The 17636-nt window shown below is 45.4% G+C and overlaps 1 protein-coding gene across 10 annotated transcripts in view; it reads right to left on the bottom strand.

Moving 5' to 3' along the window:
• LOC121545359 (membrane-associated guanylate kinase, WW and PDZ domain-containing protein 1) overlaps positions 1-17636 on the bottom strand; it is a 182922-nt gene that overhangs the window by 48716 nt on the left and 116570 nt on the right. For 5 of the 10 annotated variants that reach the window (XM_041855806.2, XM_041855807.2, XM_041855808.2 and 2 more), the window contains exons 3-8: positions 15266-15385; positions 10783-10992; positions 9257-9524; positions 4161-4243; positions 3074-3112; positions 452-509 (exon numbers count right to left, since the gene is read on the bottom strand). In XM_041855806.2, coding sequence (XP_041711740.2) covers positions 452-509; positions 3074-3112; positions 4161-4243; positions 9257-9524; positions 10783-10992; positions 15266-15385 — 778 coding nt within the window. The remainder of the gene's footprint in view (positions 1-451; positions 510-3073; positions 3113-4160; positions 4244-9256; positions 9525-10782; positions 10993-15265; positions 15386-17636) is intronic. The other 5 variants (XM_041855811.2, XM_041855810.2, XM_041855813.2 and 2 more) reach the window with 3 other exon arrangements.

Consider the following 17636-nt stretch of genomic DNA (forward strand, 5'->3'; position numbering starts at 1 on the left):
AGAGAGAGAGAGAGGGAGAGTGAGTGAGTGAGAGTGAGAATGGGAGAGAAAGAACCAGGGACAGGGAAAGGATGAGTGTGGGATATTGATTGTCACCATGATAAATGGCAGTACACAGTGTTTGACATCCTCTGGCTCACAGCCTCGTAAATCCCACCAGCTCTGTGGCAACCACATAGGTCTACACAAACTACACACTGGCCACACAAAATGGAGTCTGGTTTCAGCTAAATCTACTTTGCTTCAAACCAATTATAGTACACTGAATGTAAAAAAGGTCTGACAGAGAGATGGAGAGAAAATGCCAGTTCAGCTGAAATGTCGCAGTTTACAGTAAACTACATGAAAATGCTGATGAATTCCGTCTTATTAATTATTGTGGGGTTAATGAGAGGAATGTGAAAAAAGATCGCTATGAACCGTGAGGTGTCAATGAGGTGTTCCAACTTACTCTACGTAGTACACCCCATACACTGGGTCATCTATCTTCTCCCATCCTGCAGGCAGCTCTGAAACAGAGAAGGAACAGCAATGTTAGATCACTGTAATTACACATTCATTAAGGTAGTGTTCTCCTTCAGTAAGAACTTTAGAGGATGACACTGTGCTGTTTTCCTTATTCAAGGTCTCTCAGGTGTGTAAAGCAACTCTGAAGTGAATCTATGTTTACCTGACATGACTCTTCGCTTTATTATTATTCCTATTTGTTATTTTTTTTCTCAGTACAGTCAGTGGCCCATGGTGCAGACATTTAACATGGAGTCAAACTACTCTCTCTACCTCACTGAGCGAGACACACACACAGGCTACACACACAGCCAGCTGTCAGGGGAGTTTCTGAACTAAATTAGACTGCAGAGTTTGACCGCTCCCTCCTACTAAATTCACTATTCATACACTCAGACCCAGCCCGCTCATATTTATCTCTGTCTTCAGAACAGAACCAGGTTGTTTTCTACGTTGTCAACTGCTACAAACAGTTGATAGATGTACACAATTGCACGCCTCACACAAGTTAACTTAGCCAGCAGGCCAGTACTGTATATAGACCAGTCCAGAACCATATATTAAGAGAGTTTGGCCAGGTTTTATATCGGTCGCCATGTTAGCGCCTTTATTCTCCAAATGTTGGTGACTTGAGAATACAAGAGCGCCTCCGACAGTTCCCTATGAAATGACCCGCTGTAAACAGGCAAAACAGAGCAGCAGATTTAACAGATTATTTTATTGATTAGCATTCGGGATAATGTGCAATGTGCATCCAAGTCGGTACTGTGTTGTGGTGTCAACAAATTGCATATCTGCTTTCAATGGACATCTTCATAGAAATAGACAGTACAATGTTCTCGGAACATTCAGACAAAAATCACATTGGCCAACTGTCTACATGACTCAGGGCAGTCATAAGACATTTACAACAATGTAGAGAGCCAACATCTTTATGTATCTTTATGTATCTGTGTGATTCTACCTTACATAACTGTTCATCTACATGCAGTTTATGGCTATGTGTTCACTGCAGATGTTACCATGTTTCAGTATATACCTTTCAAATACTGCTTCCTCCAGGGTGCGCACACACACAAACACAAGCTCGTACACGTGCACACACTCGGCTGCATCGGCGCTCAAAGGGAATTGTCTGACAGAGAGTGCCTATTAAGTTGACACTCTCATTAAAGCCTTAGCATCTCATTTTCCTCCTCACTGTATTTGATTTCATACAAAGACATTAGCGCCGTGTGTTAGCGTGGGCTGCTGATAACTCCCACAAACACTTTGGAGCTGGCTGGATTTCACAATCAATAATCACAGACTGCCTGCTTCTGATGTGCCAGAAATAATAGGAGCTCATAGGCCCGACACTCAGAGCCCTGAAAGAGTCAGAGATTGCATTCCCTTTCAGGAGCATTTCTGTTTCTGCCAAATAGTCTACAAAGTGGCCTGTGAATCAGCAGAGCAATTTTCCAGTCTGTGGAGCAGCTCTAAGTACGGAGACCGACCTGAGACGTCAAACCAATAAGTACGGAGACCAACCTGAGACGTCAAACCAATAAGTACGGAGACCGACCTGAGACGTCAAACCAATAAGTACGGAGACCAACCTGAGACGTCAAACCAATAAGTACGGAGACCAACCTGAGATGTCAAACCAATAAGTACGGAGACCAACCTGAGATGTCAAACCAATAAGTACGGAGACCGACCTGAGATGCCAAACCAATAAGTACGGAGACCGACCTGAGACGTCAAACCAATAAGTACGGAGACCGACCTGAGATGCCAAACCAATAAGTACGGAGACCGACCTGAGACGTCAAACCAATAAGTACGGAGACCATCCTGAGATGTCAAACCAACAAATACGGAGAACAACCTGAGATGTCAAACCAATAAGTACGGAGACCAACCTGAGATGCCAAACCAATAAGTACGGAGACCGACCTGAGACGTCAAACCAATAAGTACGAAGACCAACCTGAGACGTCAAACCAATAAGTACGGAGACCGACCTGAGACGTCAAACCAATAAGTACGAAGACCAACCTGAGACGTCAAACCAATAAGTACGGAGACCAACCTGAGACGTCAAACCAATAAGTACGGAGACCAACCTGAGACGTCAAACCAATAAGTACGGAGACCAACCTGAGACGTCAAACCAAACATATTCCTAATGTGTTCTCCTGCATAAAAGGAAATCACTCACTCAGCAGTTAGAAGCAAGCAGCCCACCCTGTTAAGTCAATATATGAGCCAAATAATACAATTATCGTGACACATCCAAATAGGTGAGTGACATGGTAAGAAATAATTTAGTAGTTGTAGATCAAGATTTTGTATCAAATGCTTTTCAAATCAAATATGATTGATTGATTAACAGTATAGAAAGAAAAGGTTGAGAATCACCATAACCCTCACCAATATACAGCCGATAGCCAATGCAATGACAGAAACAAAGTGAGAGAGAGAGAGAGAGAGAGAGAGAGAGAGAGAGAGAGAGAGAGAGAGAGAGAGAGAGAGAGAGAGAGAGAGAGAGAGAGAGAGAGAGAGAGCAAATAAAGGTGCATACCTAGCTCATTGTCCGGTTCCTCAGTATGTACCCCTTCTTCTCCAATGTGAAGAGAGCAGGATGAAAAAGAAAGGGGTTTGATTGGTTGATGGAATGACAAATAAAGGAAAATAAGGAGAGACAGTAATATTACAGAGAAAGACAAGGAGGGAGAGAAATATACATCTTTAAGTCACCAATGAGTACTTACTGAAAAATAGATGCACCGTAATCCATTAAATCAATGATATATGGACCTAAAATATGACACAGTTAGCTAAACGGCCACATGGTGGTGCCATTTCTGATATTGGTCGAAGAATTGGTCAAAATAATGTATTTCTTCTGAATTTTCACACACAGACATCTATATACATTTTAGTCATTTAGCAGACGCTCTTATCCAGAGCGACTTACAGTTAGTGAATACATATATTTTTTTTTCATACTGGCCCCCCGTGGGAATCAACCCTGGCGTTGCAAACGCCATGCTCTATCAACTGAGCTACATCCCTGCCGGCCATTCCCTCCCCTACCCTGGACCAATTGTGCGCCGCACATGAGTCTCCCGGTCGCGGCCGGCTGCGACAGAGCCTGGATTCGAACCAGGATCTCTAGTGGCACAGTTAGCACTGCGATGCAGTGCCTTAGACCACTGCGCCACTCAGGAGTATATATCATATATATCATTACTTGTATGTTCCTAAACAAATGTAATGTGACATTGTTGCATAGATATTTATTTGAAAATGTTACATTTACACAAATATTCAAAGGAACTATTACACAATTCCTTAGATGGAAAGCCAATCAAAAAAAATTACCACTTTTCCATTTTGACCAAGGTATCAAAACACTGTCATAGTAATGACAGGACCACTGTATAGAAACAGACTTTATCATATTTATATATGAGCTCAGTGTCACCACCTACTGATACTATCAACAAGGTACAAGATTAAGTGGTAAACAATAGAGCACAGAAATGAATGACACACACACAAACACACTCACATCCTCTCTCGCTCTCTCTCTCTCTCTCACACACACACACACACACACACACACACACACACACACACACACACACACACAAGGCCTGGCTTACCATCATCCTCACACTCTTCCAGAGGTTCCAGAGGTTTCTCCAGACAGCGAGGGTCGAGCCATGATGTGGTCTTTGTGTTGTGGCTGAGAAAACAACAAACACACAGAGCTGTTAAAGACTGGCTCTGAAGTCAAGGTGATGAGCACTAAAAGCTAACAAAGGCCCAATGATCTCATCAGCACAAGGACGTAAAGGGTTTAGGTCAATAGGCTTGTCAACAAACTAGTAAAACCAAACAGAGATTAACGCTACACCAAACAGACTTCTCCCCTATTGAGAAACACAGACAAGAGGGTTGGAGTCATTGTCGACCTATTGTCTAGAATAGTTAGCTGTATCCTCAACATCACCACTACATTTACATTTAAGTCATTTAGCAGACGCTCTTTTCCAGAGCGACTTACAGGAGCAATTAGGGTTAAGTGCCTTGCTCAAGGGCACATCGACAGATTTTTCACCTAGTCGGCTTGGGGATTAGAACCAGCGACCTTTCGGTTACTGGCACAACGCTCTTAACCACTAAGCTACCTGCCGCCCCGCTACAAGCTCTCCTTTCAATCCTCGTGACTCTGCTAGTCCAATAATAAAAGCAGACAAACATGCAGGTGTTGAATGCACCCAGCTATTTCCTCATCCCCTCCCAGCCAGCCAGCCAGCCAGCCAGCCAGACAGACAGACAGGCAGGCAGGCAGACAGACAGACAGGCAGGCAGGCAGGCAGGCAGGCAGGCAGGCAGGCAGGCAGGCAGGCAGACAGACAGACAGACAGACAGACAGACAGGCAGGCAGACAGACAGACAGACAGACAGACAGACAGACAGACAGACAGACAGGCAGGCAGGCAGGCAGGCAGGCAGGAAGGCAGGCTCTGTGTGTTGGTCTGAGGACAGAGGGCTGGGCTTCATTGAGGTGGTCAAGTGATCTGATCTGCCCGTGATTTCTAAAGAGATCAGACTATAGAGGATTAATGGCCTGGAGAGCAATGAGCACTGACAGGCCTGTCTGAGGGAGGGGAGGAGGGAGGGTGGGATAGTGGTGGGATACAGGACAGAGAGGCTTGATAGTATAGGGAGTATATAGGGCACTGTATTTAGGGTATGTAGTCTATGAAGTAGACCTCTTCATTCTCAGTGTAACGGTACTTACATAGGGTATAGGGCATAGTGTACAGGGTGAATATGTACACTATGGGTGGTGCAGAAAGCCCAGTACATCACTGGGGCCGAGCTCCCTGTCATCCAGGACCTCTATATATCACGCGGTGTCAGAGGAATGGCCAAAAAATTGCCAAAGACTCCAGCCACCCAAGCCATAGACTGTTCACTCTGCTACCGTCTGGCAAACGGTACCGGAGCATCGGCTCTCGGACCAACAGGCGCCGAGACAGTTTTTACCCCCAAGCCATTAGACTGCTAAATAGCCAGACTGCTAAATAGTCAATTAATGGTACCCGAACTATCTGCACTGACTCTATCTTGCACTGACCCTATGCACACTCACTAGACTATATATACACACCATATACACACTCACTCACACACAAATCACTCACACATTCAAACAATACACATGCACACATACATAACATACACACGCATACCGACACAACACAGACAAACATACATACACGCACACTCACACACACGCTTTTACACTCATCATTTGCTGCTGCTACTCTGTTCTTTATTTTACTCGTATTATTATCTAGCTATGTGGATGCCTAGTCACGTTACCCAGCCTTCATGGAGATATCTACCTCAAGTACCTCGTACCGCTGCACATTGATCTGGCACTGGTACTCCCTGTATATAGCTCCATTCTTGTGTATTTTATTTTATTCCTCTTGTGTAAGTAACTATTTAATGTTTTATCATTATTTTTTAAACTCTGCATCATTGGGAATGATTCGTAAACAAGCATTTCACTGTAAAGTTGTATTCGGCACGTGATAAATACAATTTGATTTGATTTTGATTTGATTGATTTGATGATGTGGACTGGAGTCTCTCTCCATTATTGGTGTAGGATGTAGGGTGTAAGGTGCACTATGTATACAAAAGTATGTGGACACACCTTCAAATTAGTGGGTTCGGCTATTTCAGCCACACCCTTTGCTGACAGGTGTATAAAATCGAGCACACAGCCATGCAATCTCCACAGACAAACATTTGCAGTAGAATGGCCTTACTGAAGAGCTCAGTGACTTTCAACGTGGCGCCTTCATAGAATGCCACCTTTCCAACAAGTCAGTTCATCAAATTACTGCCCTGCTAGAGCTGCCCAGTCAACTGTAAGTGCTGTGAAGTGGAAACATCTAGGAGCAACAACGGCTCAGCCACGAAGTGTTAGGCCACACAAGCTCACAGAACAGGACCGCAGAGTGCTGAAGCGCGTAATGCATACAAATCGTCTGTCCTCGGTTGCAACTCTCACTACTGAGTTCCAAACTGCCTCTGGAAGCAAACTTCAGCATGAGAACTGTTCGTCAGGAGCGTCATGAAATGGGTTTCCATGGCCGAGCAGCCACACACAAGCCTAAGATCATTATGCACAATGCCAAGCATCAGCTGGTGTGGTGTAAAGCTAGCCATTGGACTCTGGGGCAGTGGAAACATGTTCTCTGGAGTGATGAATCACGCTTCAGTCTGGCAGTCTGACGGACGAATCTGGGTTTGGCGGATGCCAGGAGAACGCTACCTGCCCAAATGCATAGTGCCAACTGTAAGGTTTGTTGGAGGAGGAATTATGGTCTGGGGCTGTTTTTCATGGTTCGGGCTAGGCCCCTTAGTTCCAGTGAAGGGAAATCGTAATGCTACAGCATACAATGACATTCTTGGCGATTCTGTGCTTCCAACTTTGTGGCAACAGTTTGGGGAAGGCCCTTTCCTGTTTCAGCATGACAATGCCCCTGTGCACAAAGCGAGGTCCATATCGAAATGGTTTGTCGAGATCGGGGTGGAAGAACTTGACTGGCCTGCACAGAGCCCTGACCTTAACTCCATCAAACACCTTTGGGATGAATTGGAACGCCGACTGCGAGCCAGGCCAAATTGCCCACCATCAGTGCCCGACCTCACTAATGCTCTTGTGGCTGAATGGAAGTGTCACGATCGTCTTCAAAAGGAGCAGACCAATACGCAGCGTGTTGAGCGAACATGATGACTTTATTATACTAAAGTGCAAAAACAATAAACGATTCGTGAAGTCCACAGTTACAATGACCGTAAAGGAACAAAAACCCACAACACTAAGGTGAACACTGACAGTTTAAATATGACTCCCAATCAGAGATAACGAGCCGACAGCTGACACTCGTTACCACTGATTGGGAGTCACACGACCAAACAATGAAACACAACCAAATACAACACAACCAAATGAACACACCCTGGCTCAAAATACACAGTCCCGGAGCCAGAGCGTGACAGTACCCCCCCCTAAAGGCGCGGACTCCGACCGCGCCTACACCCCAAATAGGGAAGGGCTGGGTGGGTATTGCTCCTCGGAGGCGGCTCCGGCTCCGGGCTTGACCACCACCCTACTACAATCCCCCGTAGTGCCCCCCAGTCGATCTGACCCAATTAGCTGGATCAGGACTGCCGACGCGCACCCCCTGGCTTGGCGCGTGAGGCAGGAATGGACCGGACCTGGCAGACGATACGCACCCCTTTGCATGGTGCGTGGAGCCGGAACAGGCCTCACCAGGCTGAAGACTCGCATCCCTGGCTTGAGTGCGAGTAGCAGGAATGGGCTGAATCAAGCTGACGACTCGCACCCTTGGCTTGGTGCGAGTAGCAGGAATGGGCTGAATCAGGCTGACGACTGCACCCCTGGCTTGGTGCGAGTAGCAGGAATGGGCTGAATCCGGCTGACGACTCGCACCCTTGGCTTGGTGCGAGTAGCAGGAACGGCTGAATCCGGCTGACGCACTCGCACCCTTGGCTTGTTGCGAGTAGCAGGAATGGGCTGAATCGGCTGACGACTCGCACCCCTTGACTTGGCACGAGTGGCAGGAATGGGCCGGACGGGCTGGCGACGCGCACCACAGACCTGGTGCGGAGAGCAGGAACGGGCAGAGCCGGGCCGACGAGACGCACCACAGGCTTGATGCGGAGAGCAGGCACGGGCCGCGCCGGACTGACGACGCACACCACTGGCCTGGTGCGGGAAGCTTGGATGGGCCGGACTGTACTGGGGACACACACCACTGGTCCTACACCGGGATCTGGAACGGGCCGGACCGGACTGGCAACACACGCCAGTACCTCTCGCCGTGCCTCTACTTCCTCCATCCCCTCTTCGACCAGTGGCCCCCGTAACCCGGCGGCCTTCTCCGGCAACCCACTGGGCCACTCTATCGCGGCCTCCTGCTGGTCCGACGTCGTGAGCCCCCCTAAAAAATTTTCGGGCGTCTCCTACCCGTGGACCAGGTCTCCATGTCCCTCGCCAGCCTCTCGCCCTTCTGCCATAATGTCAAGCCCTTCTCTTCCTCACTCGGCTTGACCCAGTCCAGGAGGCGAAGGAGATCTGTGAGGGATCTCCCTGGCGATGGCTCCTGGACACGCTGCTTGGTCCCATCTTGGTGGGTTTTTCTGTCACGATCGTCTTCAAAAGGAGCAGACCAATACGCAGCGTGTTGAGCGAACATGATGACTTTATTATACTAAAGTGCAAAAACAATAAACGATTCGTGAAGTCCACAGTTACAATGACCGTAAAGGAACAAAAACCCACAACACTAAGGTGAACACTGACAGTTTAAATATGGCTCCCAATCAGAGATAACGAGCCGACAGCTGACACTCGTTACCACTGATTGGGAGTCACACGACCAAACAATGAAACACAACCAAATACAACACAACCAAATGAACACACCCTGGCTCAAAATACACAGTCCCGGAGCCAGAGCGTGACAGGAAGCAAGTCCCTACAGCAATGTTCTAACATCTAGTAGAAAGCCTTCCCAGAAGAGTGGAGGCTATTATAGCAGCAAAGGGGGGAACAACTCCATATTAATGCTCATGATTTTGGAATGAGATGTTTAATGAGCAGGTGTCCACATACTTGTGGTCATGTTGTGTATATTATACATACTCTATAAAGTAGACTTCTCCGTTCTCGGTGTAGGCCATCTCCCAGTTGTCTGGAAGGGGTCCTAGGGGGTCTTCTGGGGAGGCCTGGGGCTGGGCGTGTGTCTGCTGCCCGCTGTCCGAGGTGGTGGCGGCCACGTTGTTCAGACCATAGGACGGAGCGTTCTCGCGCGCGGGGTATGGCCGTAGAACACCTCCGCGGCTCTCGTCCTGGTCGCTAGGGTTACCTGTGCACAACAAGGGAGAGGGGAAGAGACTACGCACTAAGGATCCTGGGAAAGTAAGGAGCACGACAACACAGAACAAAACAGAGAGAGGAGATTTATGTTTCATGCAGCAACCCTAATGTGGGAATCTAAGGGTGGAACGATAACACACTTTATGATAAGGGTACACTGCACTACTAAAACCAACAAAAACATTTACACTATGGTTCACAACTGCAAAACATTTCCCCCTTTCTTAACTCCTTTCTCTCCCTCCCTCTGTAAACCCCCTGCCTGCTAGTCCAAAAGGAATGGGGCCCAATGACTATAATGAAAATGCAGTCAGTCTCCATTTCTCTTAAAACCCAACCCCCCAGTTCCCTCCCTTTATCTTGCCCTCCCTGCCTCCCTCCTCCCTCTCTCACTTCCGTGAGCCTTTCAGGGGTGATCAAACGCTAATCCACCACTCTGCCAGACTGGCAGGACACACAGAGTGAGCATAGATTCACACTGCCTGCCCGCCCATGAGAAAATAAACTCCATCTAGGAACTGACTGACTGTCTCACACACTCTCCAGGATGGAACAGACTTCAAAGAGAGAGAGACAGAGAGAAAAACACACTCATCCGTCCCCATCAGCTTGCTTCCTGTCTGGGCTAACACATTAACACAGGTTCTGATAAGCGATATTTCAAACTCAGTCAGAAATTATGCCTAAAAACTATTCACAAAATGTTATTATCATGTACTTAAAAAGACAGAGAGAGAAAGAGAGAGAGAGAGAGAAAGAGAGCGAGAGAGAGAGTGAAAGAGCGAGAGAGAGAGAAAGATGGAGGGAGTGAGAGAGAGAGCAAGAGAGAGAAAGGGAGCGAGAAAGAGAGAAAGAGAGAGAGAGAGAGAGAGAGAGAGAGAGAGAGAGAGAAAGAGAGAGAAAGAGAGAGAGCGAGAGAGAGAAAGAGAGAGAGAGAGAGAGAGAGGGAGGAGATCGAGGCCCTATGATCCTTGCCTGTACTGTGTTTCTTCCCTCCTCACAGGCAGATGGCAGTGTTATGAGTCTCACAAAGAGAAGTCAGCATCACAAAGACATGATGTCGCCGCCCAACACCCAGCAACACAGGGCAGAGGAGAGCACAAACACAGACACACACTCTCTTTCGCGCATGTGCGTAGACATGCTAGCACACATACACACAAACATACATGCGCACACACACACACACAACTCACCCACACCCCAAATACACACATCCCACAGTGAACACCAGCCTGGTTTGGTAGTGGTAGTCTGTGTCTAACTGTCTGACCGCACGTACAATGACATACCTGTAAAACTGTTGTTCATTTCTGTGGCCTGGTCGTCATCCTCGTAGTCAGCAGGCACTACTCGGGCGTTTTGCATGTCATTGTAGGACTTGGTGCGCTTGGGAGTGGACTGCTGGGAGCCTGGGGGACCGTCGAGGAGCACAGCATCACTGAGAATCACTGTCCCAACCACGGGCTGCCTCAGCGGCTTAGGGGTCCCATAATAGTTACCTAGGCAACAAGAGGGACATTAGCTGAGAAGGAGAGAGGAACGGGGAGGGAGAGAGGGAGGGGGAGAGAGATAGGAAGGGGTAGGGGGGACGGGGAAGGAGAGGGAGAGAGGGAGAAAGAGAGTAGGAGAGAGAGAGAAGGGAGGGGGAGGGAGAAGGAGAGAGGAACGGGAGGGAGGGAGGGAGGGAGGGAGAAGGAGAGAGGAACAGGAGGGAGGGAGGGAGGGAGGGAGGGGGAGGGAGGGAGGGAGGGAGAAGGAGAGAGGAACAGGGAGGGAGGGAGAAGGAGAGGGAGGGAGAGAGGGAGGGAGGGAGAGAGCACCCAGCCTCACCCTACTAGAATCTGAAGTCAAATGTCTACTGTTTGCTGATGATCTGGTGCTTCTACAGCAGCACCTAGATCTTCTGCACAGATTCTGTCAGACCTGGGCCCTGACAGTAAATCTTAGTAAGACAAAATAATGGTGTTCCAAAAAAGGTGCAGTTGCCAGGACCACAAATACAAATTCAATCTAAACACAGTTAACTTCCACAAAGCTGTGAACGATCTGAGAGACAAGGCAAGAAGGGCCATCTATGCCATCAAAAGGAACATAAAATTTGACATACCAATTAGGATCTGGCTAAAAATACTTGAATCAGTTATAGAACCCATTGCCCTTTATGGTTGTGAGGTCTGGGGTCCGCTCACCAACCAATAATTCACAAAATGGGACAAACACCAAATTGAGACTCTGCATGCAGAATACCTGACCACTGTGACTGACCAAAAATTGAGGAATGCTTTGACTATGTACAGACTCAGTGAGCATAGCCTTGCTATTGAGAAAGGCTGCCATAGGCAGACAGGCTATGTGCACACTGCCCACAAAACATTTGGCACACTCCCCTGCCAAATGTATGACCATATTAGAGACACTATGGTATTATTTTATGTATCATTAAGGCAAATGTAGGGAGAGGTCAAAGGTAAAATAATAATATTAGTAATAAACATGACTATGTTTAAATGAATGTATGTGCTCTGTCAAAGGGGCTTTCAAACTGTGGCCCATGGGCTTATTATGGACACATTGTATGCATTACCTTAGTTCTTTTTTAAGAAGGGGCCTAGGCCACGCAGCCAATAGAATGATAGAATGAGAGGCTTCATATAGAAAAAAGCATTCATGACCTTTTGGAGTGGACATTGTGTGACAGCTGGACATTGAAAAAGAAGGGTGGTGTAGAACTAAAATAAGTTAGGAATTTGCCATAAGGGGGTAACTGTATATGCCATGTATGCATGTTTGTGCATTTGTGTATGTGTATAAAAGGGAGCTCTAAGCCAAAGAGAGACAGCCGTTTCATGGAACTGCTCGGCTTTTGTTATTAGATAATAAAAGTCTAATTCTTGGATTCACAGGCTCCAGTTTCTTGTGAGATATGTTTGAGTTGACTACTTTCGAGTCATATATATTTCTACGACAACACATACAGTGGCTTGTGAAAGTATTCACCCCCCTTGGCATTTTCCCTGTTTTGTTGCCTTACAACCTGGAATTCAAATGGATTTTTGGGGGGTTTGTATCATTTGATTTACACAACATGCCTACCACTTTGAAGATAAAAACATGTTTTTATTGTGAAACAAACAAGAAATAAGACAGAAAAACAAAAAACGTGCATAGCTATTCACCCCCCCCCAGAAGTCAATACTTTGTAGAGCCACCTTTTGCAGCAATTACAGCTGCAAGTCTCTTGGGGTATGTCTCTATAAGCTTGGCACATCTAGCCACTGGGATTTCTGCCCATTCTTCAAGACACAACTGCTCCAGCTCCTTCAAGTTGGATGGGTTCAGCTGGTGTACAGCAATCTTTAAGTCATACCACAGATTCTCAATTGGACTGAGGTCTGGGCTTTTACTAGGCCATTCCAAGACATTTAAATGTTTCCCCTTAAACCACTCGAGTGTTGCTTTAGCAGTAGGCTTATGGTCATTGTCCTGCTGGAAGGTGAACCGCCGTCCCAGTCTCAAATTTCTGGAAGACTGAAACAGGTTTCCCTCAAGAATTTGCATTTGCGCTAGAGATAGCGTTTTCCTTGATGTCCAAAAAGCTCAATTTTAGTCTCATCTGACCAGAGTACCTTATTCCATATGTTTGGGGAGTCTCCCACATGCCTTTTGGCGAACACCAAACGTGTTTGCTTATTTTTTTCTTTAAGCAATGGCTTTTTCTGGCCACTCTTCCGTAAAGCCCAGCTCTGTGGAGTGCACAGCTTAAAGTGGTCCTATGGACAGATACTCCAATCTCCGCTGTGGAGCTTTGCAGCTCCTTCAGGGTTATCTTTGGTCTCTTTGTTGCCTCTCTGATTAATGCCCTCCTTGCCTGGTCTGTGAGTTTTGGTGGGCGGCCCTCTCTTGGCAGGTTTGTTGTTGTAAGGTTCTATATTTATTTTCTTAGTCAACCTTGTGTTCTTGAACGTAGCCCTGTTTCTTTGTGTTCTTGAACGTAGCCCTGTCTTTCATGTTTGTTCATTGATTTCACCTGTGTTTGTTACTCACCTGGTCTCATTAGCTCCTTATTTAGTTCAGTTCATTCTGTTTGTGCCTTGTGAGGTATTGTTCGTTTTGACTTTACTTAGCCTTTTCCTAGCTCGTTTGTGAGAAACAGTTATAGCCTTCAGTCCTAGTTTTTGGATTCTCCTGCCTGTTTGTCTACCTGTGTATGACCATTCTCCGCCTGTGACCACGATTCCTACCTTATGCGAAGGCGAAATAAACACCTGCCGCACTCTGCGCGTGAATCCACACCTTTTTCTCCCTGAGTATTCATTATAGTTGTGGTGCCATTCTTTCCATTTGTTTATAATGGATTTAATGGTGCTCCGTGGGATGTTCATAGTTTCTGATATTTTTTATTTAGGTGCTTCATAGCAAAGGGGGTGAATACATATGCACGCACCACTTTTCCGTTATTTATTTTTTTGAAATTTTTGAAACAAGTTATGTTTTTTCACTTCACTAATTTCTAATATTTTGTGTGTATCCATTACATGAAATCCAAATAAAAATTCATTTAAATTACAGGTTGTAAAGCAACAAAATAGGAAAAACGCCAAGGGGGATGAATACTTTTGCAAGGCACTGTACTTCCCTCAGATTACACAGCCCCACAAAGAATTCGAAAACAAATCCAATCTTGATAAACTCCCATATCTATTGGGTGAAATACCACAGTGTGCAATCACAGCAGCAAGATTTGTGACCTGTTGCCACAAGAAAAGGGCAAACACCATTGTAAATTCAACCCATATTTATGTTTATGTATTTTCCCTTTTGTACTTTAACTATTTGCACATCGTTACAACACTGTATATGGCCATAATATGACATTTGAAATGTCTCTATTCCTTTGGAACTTTTGTGAGTGTATTGTTTACTGTTCACTTTTTATTGTTAATTTCACTTTTGTGTATCTATATATTGAAATGACTTCTGTTGCTTATGTTTATTTCCTGTAAATCCCACTGATAAGTAAATACCATCCACAATGCAATGCAGGAGATAGCGACACATGCTCAAAACTACATTCTAATTCTAAGTCATTATCTACAACTGATGAACTGAAAATCCTGATCTTAAAAAATTATCCTGAAAACATTTTTTAAAAGTCTATCCACAATTCTTGGAAAGTTACAATTTTGGACATATCTCAATGCCACTGCATGTCATGTCATTGAGACCTACTGTATGTAGGTCTGCCTCATATTTGTATTTGGAAGGCATTAGGCTCCTGTGGACAGGTATTTGACATTGTCTGCGGGGCAGGGAGAAAGGAGCCAAACACACAATAGTACAGGTGCCAAGCAGATTAACACTACACGTGCACAAACACACACACACACACACACACACAAACACACACACACACACACACACACACACAGGTGGATTGTAGTTTCTGTCAGGACAGAAGACTTATCACTGTGGTAATCTAGGTAAGGATAATCTTGTGATCTGTTTGTATGTGTATGTTTTGTATTGTAAAAAAATAAAAAATAACAATAATACAAATAAAATAATCTTGTGAACTGATCTTATAAAAAATAGAAAAATTATCTTCTCCACTCCTACAGTCTACCATAGCATCATAATCATCATCATCATCATCACCAGCATCACTAAAACCAACACCACCAGCATCATCATCATCAACATCATCACCATCATCATCATCATCATCATTATGACCATCGTCATAATCATCACCACCACCATCATCATCCTCACCTTCATAAGTTCCTATTTCCAGTAGTGTTCCACTCTGCTCAAGGTTCAGGAAGTCCTCCACGGACAGGAAGTTGTAATCAACCCCGGGAACCTCCCTGTCTCGAGGGGGGCGTGTCGTACCTGGAGAGAGAGGAAACCAAGGTTATTATCAGCATTACTACCAACCATCTTGACCGAAGATGAGGGAGCAGTTTTCTAGGTGGTTATCTCAGTGGCAGTTACATTTGCCAAAACCTACTCAACCTACTAATTAACAAACGTTAAGGACTCTCTGTGGGCGGAAACAAAGATGGAGGAGGAGGAAGGAGCCAGTAATCTATAATCAGTATTCACACACAGCTAGTTATATAGCTAGCTAGTATTTATAAACAAAAAGGCATGCCTTGCAAAAGTATTCATCCCCTTTGGCGTTTTTTCAATTTTGTTGCATTTCAACCTGTAATTTAAATTGATTTTTATTTGGATTTCATGTAATGGATATGTAAATAGTCCAAATTGGTGGAGTGAAATTAACTTGTTTCAAAAAATTCTAAAGAATAATTAACGGAAAAGTGGTGCATGCATATGTATTCACCCCCTTTGCTATGAAGCCCCTAAATAAGATCTGGTGGAACCAATTACCTTCAGAAGTCACATAATTAGTTAAATAAAGTCCACCTGTGTGCAATCTAAGTGTCACATGATCTGTCACATGATCTCAGTATATATACACCTGTTTTGAAAGGCCCCAGAGTCTGCAACACCACTAAGCAAGGGACACCACCAAGCAAGCGGCACCATGAAGACCAAGGAGCTCTCCAAACAGGTCAGGGACAAAGTTGTGGAGAAGTACAGATCAGGGTTGGGTTATAAAAAAATATCCGAAACTTTGAACATCCCACGGAGCACCATTAAATCCATTATTTAAAAAATGGAAAGAATATGGCACCAAAACAAACCTGCCAAGAGAGGGCCGCCCACCAAAACTCACAGACCAGGCAAGGACGGCATTAATCAGAGAGGCAACAAAGAGACCAAAGATAACCCTGAAGGAGCTGCAAAGCTCCACAGCGGAGATTGGATTATCTGTCCATAGGACAACTTTAAGCCGTACACTCCACAGAGCTGTGCTTTATGGAAGAGTGGTCAGAAAAAAGCTATTGCTTAAAGAAAAAAATAAGCAAACACGTTTGGTGTTCGCCAAAAGGCATGTGGGAGATTCCCCAAACATATGGAAGAAGGTACTCTGGTCAGATGAGACTAAAATTGAGCTTTTTGGACATCAAGGAAAACTTGATGTCTGGCGCAAACCCAACACCTCTCATCACCCCGAGAACACCATCCCCACAGTGAAGCATGGTGGTGGCAGCATCATGCTGTGGGGATGTTTTTCATCGGCAGGGACTAGGAAACTGGTCAGAATTGAAGGAATGATGGATGGGAAATTCTTGAGGGAATCCTGTTTCAGTCTTCCAGAGATTTGAGACTGGGACGGAGGTTCACCTTCCAGCAGGACAATGACCATAAGCATGCTGCTAAAGCAACACTCGAGTGGTTTAAGGGGAAACATTTAAATGTCTTGGAATGGCCTAGTCAAAGCCCAGACGTCAATCCAATTGAGAATCTGTGGTATGACTTAAAGATTGCTTTACACCAGCGGAACCCATCCAACTTGAAGGAGCTGCAGCAGTTCTGCCTTGAAGAATGGGCAAAAATCCCAGTGGCTAGATGTGCCAAGCTTATAGAGATATTCCCCAAGAGACTTGAAGCTGAATTGCTGCAAAAGGTGGCTCTACAAAGTATTGACTTTGGGGGGGTGAATAGTGACAGTGAGGGAAAAAAGTATTTGATCCCCTGCTGATTTTGTACGTTTGCCCACTGAGAAAGACATGATCAGTCTATAATTTTAATGGTATGTATATTTGAACAGTGAGAGACAGAATAACAAAACAAAAATCCAATCCATGTCAAAAATGTTATAAATTGATTTGCATTTTAATGAGGGAAATAAGTATTTGACCCCTCTGCAAAACATGACTTAGTACTTGGTGGCAAAACTCTTGTTGGCAATCACAGAGGTCAGACGTTTCTTGTAGTTGGCCATCAGGTTTGCACACATCTCAGGAGGGATTTTGTCCCACTCCTCTTTGCAGATCTTCTCCAAGTCATTAAGGTTTCGAGGCTGACGTTTGGCAACTCGAACCTTCAGCTCCCTCCACAGATTTTCTATGGGATTAAGGTCTGGAGACTGGCTAGGCCACTCCAGGACCTTAATGTGCTTCTTCTTGAGCCACTCCTTTGTTGCCTTGGCCGTGTGTTTTGGGTCATTACCATGCTGGAATAACCATCCACGACCCATTTTCAATACCCTGGCTGAGGGAAGGAGGTTCTC

This window comes from Coregonus clupeaformis, chromosome 30 (genome assembly GCF_020615455.1).
Source record: "Coregonus clupeaformis isolate EN_2021a chromosome 30, ASM2061545v1, whole genome shotgun sequence".
NCBI classification, from domain to species: Eukaryota; Metazoa; Chordata; class Actinopteri; order Salmoniformes; family Salmonidae; genus Coregonus; species Coregonus clupeaformis.